Source organism: Chroicocephalus ridibundus, chromosome 7 (assembly GCF_963924245.1).
Source record: "Chroicocephalus ridibundus chromosome 7, bChrRid1.1, whole genome shotgun sequence".
Classification (NCBI taxonomy): Eukaryota; Metazoa; Chordata; class Aves; order Charadriiformes; family Laridae; genus Chroicocephalus; species Chroicocephalus ridibundus.
This window is the reverse complement of record NC_086290.1, coordinates 20,711,778-20,717,777: the sequence shown is the minus strand read 5'-3', so window position 1 is coordinate 20,717,777 and position 6,000 is coordinate 20,711,778. Positions and strand designations below refer to the sequence as shown.

The 6,000-nt window shown below is 47.7% G+C and overlaps 1 protein-coding gene across 3 annotated transcripts in view; it reads left to right on the top strand.

The window, feature by feature from the left end:
* Positions 1–2,146: 2,146 nt before the first annotated feature.
* COBLL1 (cordon-bleu WH2 repeat protein like 1) overlaps positions 2,147–6,000 on the top strand; it is a 91,554-nt gene continuing 87,700 nt past the window's right edge. For 2 of the 3 annotated variants that reach the window (XM_063341142.1, XM_063341141.1), the window contains exon 1: positions 2,333–2,777. In XM_063341142.1, coding sequence (XP_063197212.1) covers positions 2,734–2,777 — 44 coding nt within the window. In that variant the 5' untranslated portion in view covers positions 2,333–2,733. Of the gene's footprint in view, positions 2,281–2,332; positions 2,778–6,000 lie in introns of those variants that run through there. The other variant, XM_063341146.1, reaches the window with a different exon arrangement.

Below are 6,000 nucleotides of genomic sequence, written 5' to 3'. Positions count from 1 at the left end.
TACTTGGTATTCCCTCTTGCAGCCTTATGTTTATTGTGTATGAGAGTGACATGTACTTTACACGAGCAACATTTCGAGTTCGGGACAAAGTTGTGAACTTTTTAAAAATAGAAAACTGAAAAAAAAAAGAGAGTTTGAGTCTGTTAACATCTTATGAAACTCTAACATGGAAATATTTCTATTGCTAGAAACCGAAGTGCCATAGAAGTCTAGAATTTGTTTTTAAAAACTGAGATCCCTAGGACAAATGGTATCTCCAGTATCTTGTAAAACTCTCTATTTTAAGTCTAGTCATCATAAAACTGTCACTACAGAACATGGCCTGCAGGCACTCAAGTTTAGAGCCTACAGTGTTTCTAGTGATCAGCATTTCAGAAGCGCTTAGTTAAGAACTGCGATTTGAACAGGAGAAGTAGTAGTGTAAGAAGTATAACCTTTCCCCTCTTAAGTGAGATTGGCATTATCCAGTGAACTGCTTTTTTAGATAATTCCACAGTCTCTATTGGAAATTGCCACCGCTAACAATTTTTTTTAGGTTATTTCCCTGATGTCACTTTTCTCCCTGGCATTGCTGAGTTTCTGTTATTAGCCCCTGTGAGCTATTCCATAGGTTGCAATCTTCATGGCATTAGTACTTGCCAAAAGAATTAGACTATAGCATGTAGTGGTTTTCAAATGAGATTTTAAAGAGAATGGCACCACAGTTCCGTATCTGTTGGTGGTCCAGCAAAGTTTATTAGAAAGGATGACAACATCACACCAGCTTATGTAAATATTCTAACTAATATACAATCAGGTCTTCAGTCCAGTTGAAACAGCACTATAGTGTTAGATCTTCACACCTTTGCAACATGTGAGTTTAATTACCAGTTAGAAGATGCAGTCACTTCCAAAGAAGTAGCTGGTTGGAAACAGGAACAGTCAACATACAAAGGAATTATAGAATTTGGAATCACAGAATTGGCCTAGGTTAGAAGGGACTCATCCTAACCTAGGCAGTAGCCAAACAGTTTGAGGAGTGTGAGAAAATAAAATGGACTGTCAAAAGAGAACAAGGATCAGAGACTTACATAAGGCCTTCAGTGGGATTGTTCTGGAGATTCTTATTGATCAATTTTTTGAACACTGTCTCTTTGAAAACTGGACTATAGAAAATCCATCTGACTCATCAGTGATTAAGTTTTGGTTTAAGAAACATACACAGATTAATGGGGCGTGCCTGATAATGGCATGTGGTTATTCAGGGTGTGAACAACCTCTACAGTCTGTCAAAACAGGCAGCTTCAGGGTTATTTAATCTCTATTGAAGAAAGAGAAAATAAAAGCAGAAGAAAATCTTTATTGAAGAAGCACAGTACAAATGAGAAGGGCATACAGGGAGAAGCACAATGTTATTAAAGTACAATATCTTATTATACTCTATACAGTATTGTACTAGACAATGTCCATATTATGAATACTATTAAAATAAATGGTCAATTATAATATTTTTCCCAGATATATAATCTTAGAACTAATCAGAAAAAAGACATTTATACTAGAATGCAATGTTCTAGCTTTTCCCGGGGGGGGGGGGGGAAGATAAGTGCTTCGTCGTTGGCTGTTTTTCAACTTGTGTTAAGCACTGGCCAAAATATTACCTGCGTAAAGAGTTGTATTTTGCTGTGCAATACCCGCTGCCGGGGCACAGCTGGAACGCTGCTCAACGCTGACTCGGGGAAGCAGCAGGTGCCGCCGGCTCCGCTCGCTACATCCTGCGGGGGAGCAGCTTGCCGCGCCGGGACGGCTGAAAGCGCCGCCGTGCTCAAAGCGCAAACTGAACATGTAGCTGAAATCACTCCGAACGCCTCCCCGCGACAGGGGGAGGTCAGCCTGTGCTCCAGCCAGCCCAGGGGAGCAACTGCAAGGAAACTTCAAAGCACGCAGGCGGGGCAAGTTCCCGTCGCGCTCGCCGACGGGCACACGGCGACCTGGCTTCCACCGCCGAGCAGCAGCAGATCCAGCACTGCGGGCGCCGGACCCCACCGCGTCGTCCGCCCGACGCCCGTGTCCCCCCCCCAGCCTGGCTCTCGCTCCCCACCTGTAGGGGTTTCGCCCCGCGCCCTGGTGGCTGGAATGGGGAAGGGCTGAGCCCGAGGCAGCCGTCGGGACGCTTTTGCTACGGGGAGAGGAAAATTCCAGCCGAGAGGAGCGGCCCTGCCCCCGCTGGCCGTGACAGCCCGCGGCCGCGGCCGAGCCGAGTCCCCGCACCGGCCGGGCCGCCGCTGGAGGGAGAGCCGGGTGTGTGGAGGCGGGCGGGCGGCGAGGGAGGGAGGAGCTGGAACGGGAACAGGGAGTCTCTGTTTCTCCACGGGTGCCGGAGCGGGGAAGGTTCCGCGTTTCAAGTTTCTCGCCGCGAAGTTTTGTGGTGTTATTTTTTTTTTTTCTTTTGTGGGTGTTTTTTTCCCCTCCGCCCAAGGTGTGGTTCAGCGAGCGGCCGCCCCGGCTCAGGGAGCCCGGCGGAGCCGTGTGCGTGGCCGCCGCCCCAAGCAGGCAGCCCCATGACCGCCCTGTAAACAGCGGGGAATGCCCGGGCTCGGGGGCGAGGCGGCGCTGGGGGCGGCGGAGCGGGGCCGTCTTCCTCAGCCCGCCCCGAGCAGGTGAGGCGGGGAGCCGAGGCGCCGTGCGGGCGGATCCCAGCGGCTGCGCCCGCCCTGCCCCCAAGAGCCGACCTGCGCTCCCCCAGCCGCCGGCATGGACGGCCGCGCTCCGCAGGCGGTCGCCCCGCCGCCCCCAGGGTAAGCACAGCTCACCGGACGGGTGGGAGGCCCGGCCGGCCCCAGAGGGGCGGCCGGTGGGGGAGCCGCGGTCCCGCCGGGCCGTGCGTGAGGCCGGGTGAGGTGCGAGGGGCGGGAGGCCGCGAGCTGCGTGCGGCGTTCGGGCGGCGGCCAGGGCCGAGAGGCGGCTGCCCCGCGCCGGGGGGCCGAGTGCCTGTGTGCGCGCCCCTTCCCCCGGCGGCGGAGGGCGGGAGGCGGAAGCCCCGCGCGGGACCGCGGCCGAGCCGGGAGGCGGAGGCAGATGGAGCAGCGCGACCGTTAAACGGCTGCCGGCGCGGCGGGAACCGGCGGGCGGAGTGGCGTCCCCCGCGCCTCGACGGTACCTCGGCGGGTTCCCGTGTCTGAACAACGGGCTCTCTAGCGGGACGGCGGGGCCTGGCGGAGCAGCGGCGGGTGCGGGCTGTAGGGCCGGCCCTTGCCAGGGGCATTTCCCTCAGGGACGGGCCGTGACCCGCCTGCCGGCGTCGCCGTCCGCGCTGCAGTATTGCCAGACACCGCTAGTGCAGTACCTGTCGGGGAGCGCTTCGTTGTCGGTCTCGGCTCCTCTGGGAAATCTCGCAAAGGCGGTATTTACCGGCCTGGCCGTCTGCAAGGTGTGCCTGTGCCAACGGCCGGCTCTCGGTGTGGGAGAGCCGGGGCTTCTCCGGGCTGTGGTAACTGCCCGCGTCCGAACAGGAAAAAAACCCCAACAAACAAGCAGCATCTGTTGTGAGAAGTAAAAGGGTTGGTTTGTTTTTAAAGCCTAGGCTCCTCCGACGAATTGCTTGTAGTCTGTCAGAAAATGTAGCTTTAAAGAATGTAATTTTAAGTCTTAGTAAAACTACCCCAGCTACAGATCGGGAAGAGGAGGGATTCCCTTTCGAGTTAAGTAGTCAGGTGTGTTTGAAGAAAATTAACTCACTCAATATTAGCTTAGGAGAAACTTTAGGGATTCAATGGAGTTATCTTTAAATAGAAGGGACAAAATACATGGTGAGTGTATTTTTTAACACCAAGACTTCCTTGAAACTTCCATATCGTATGCAAAAATGGATTAATTGGGTGTCTGACCAAATGAATACAGGATGAAGAGGTGCAGTTGATGGTAATTTACTGTAGTACTTGCAGTAGCAATCAGATCAGTTTGAAGTCATGGCTGTAGTGAATGTGGAAGGCTCGTAGAGGAGGTGTATTTATTCACTTAGGGTCTTGTGGCAATTCCACGTTTATGTATGGACATTGAGAAATGAAGTTCATGTTTTTAATTGATGTAGAACATATAATTACAGTATAGATAATTACTGCATGTTTAAAACTTCGGTTATGTAAGCTCAGTTGAGAGGACTGAGCGTGTGAGAATAGAGCGTGATACCAGGTTAGGAAGTGACTAAAACAGTATGTCTTGAAGATCCTCAATTTTACTTGTGGGCAAGAACATGAAAACAAGCAAAAAGGCATAATTACAAATCTTGCTTGTTCTGACAGCTTCTCTGGGCCTGTCGCCTGCCATAAAGCTGTTGGTTATACTGAATTTTGGCTGCTGCTTGACTTCTCTAAGTCAGGAAGAGTCGTCTGTTCCCTTAATGTGACTTCAAGCATCTGTCAGCATTCACATCTCAGTTTTGAAAAACATGCGGCTAACAGCAGTACTCATCTGCCTTAGCCCTGCAGATATATTTTCAGGCCTTTTATCAGCTGTTCTGATATAATTTGGTACTTAGGAAATCAATTTACCATTCCTTTCTTGTTACAACAAGAGTTCTTTATTGGCAGTCTTAATTATTTCCTGAAGATGGTCTCATTTGCTCATCCAAATGCTGGATTTGAGGGGAAAAAAAATCTGGATATACCAGCAAAACCAGCAACTCCCAGTTTACTGAAAATGATCCACAGATATGTTTTTTGAGTGGTGAGCAGTACTGTAGTTCTCTCTCTGAGGTGATAGGAAAAAATTGTGCAATCTGGGAAGAATTTAAGTTGAAATAGCAATTTTCTTAAAATGAATTGCCAAGTGATATGATACTGCATTATATCCCTTCTTAACCTGTCTAGCCAGGTGGGCAATGTTGTTAATCCACAGCTGAAAAAATTGTTTACCAGTAGATGTGTTCTTAAATCATTGTTTGAAGTTATGTGGTGTAATCACTGATAACTTTTCACTGTTTAGAAAGTCTGTTTATGCTAACTGCCAAGAAATCTGGAGATGTTGAAGGTGTTTTCTGAGTTTTCGAGTGTTGATGTTTATTTAGCCTTGGAACTTCTATATAACTAAATCATCAGTGGCTCTTCAATATGGAATTTTGTTATCAGTTCTACGGGGACAAGCTTTGGGAAAGCTTGTAATTATATCCTGGAAGACAGTGTTTTTGCATGCAGGATTATGTTTTCCTATTGAAAAATTGTTTAGTAAAACAAGTTGGGGATAAAAATGTTTGCTTGAATTTGGGGAAAACATGCAGGGGTGTATGCCAGTGTTATTCTCACCATACAATCAAAGTCAATCAGTAAAGATTTTTAAAAACAGTCTCTGCTGGATTTTTTTTTTTTTAAATGTGTTGAATAGAAGGTGTGCCCAGTAACTAGCTGGAATTTTTTGGAATATGGTGAATAGAAGGTGTGCCCAGTAACTGGCTGGACATGACACATAGTTTCTTTTGGTAGCAGAAGAAACTTGGCTGGACCTACTTTTAAGGCATTTTATAGTTCATCTATCTTGCCTTGGGTCTGAGCAGCACTCATGACAGTGTGCTCTTGCCAAGCCAGTTGACACAGTCTGCTCCTGTTCATCACAGAGCTGAATTGGCTTTATGTATTGGCTGTGTTATGGGATGGTAGGAAAATGTGTGTTTTAATACTTTAAAAAAAAAAAAAAAAAGTGGTTGTGTTTGTTATCCTGCCTCTTGAACACAGTTTTCCTGCTGTTGCTGGACAGCAATCCTGTACCCTGGATTAAATACACTTTTGCATTACCAGGTAGGTTAAATAGACTACTAAGTTTCACTAGTTGACACAGACTTTTAACATGACGAACTGTGTTGTAAGTTAATATGCTGTTAAAATATTGGAGCAAATTTGGATTTTGGTAAATGAAAGATTGATTTCCTTTGAAATATTGGCATGTGCATTGAGGTCCACCTTTAATTTAATTCTAATCAGTTTCTGATAATTTTTCATTATTTTATTTGTTCCCTTAAATCATACTTAA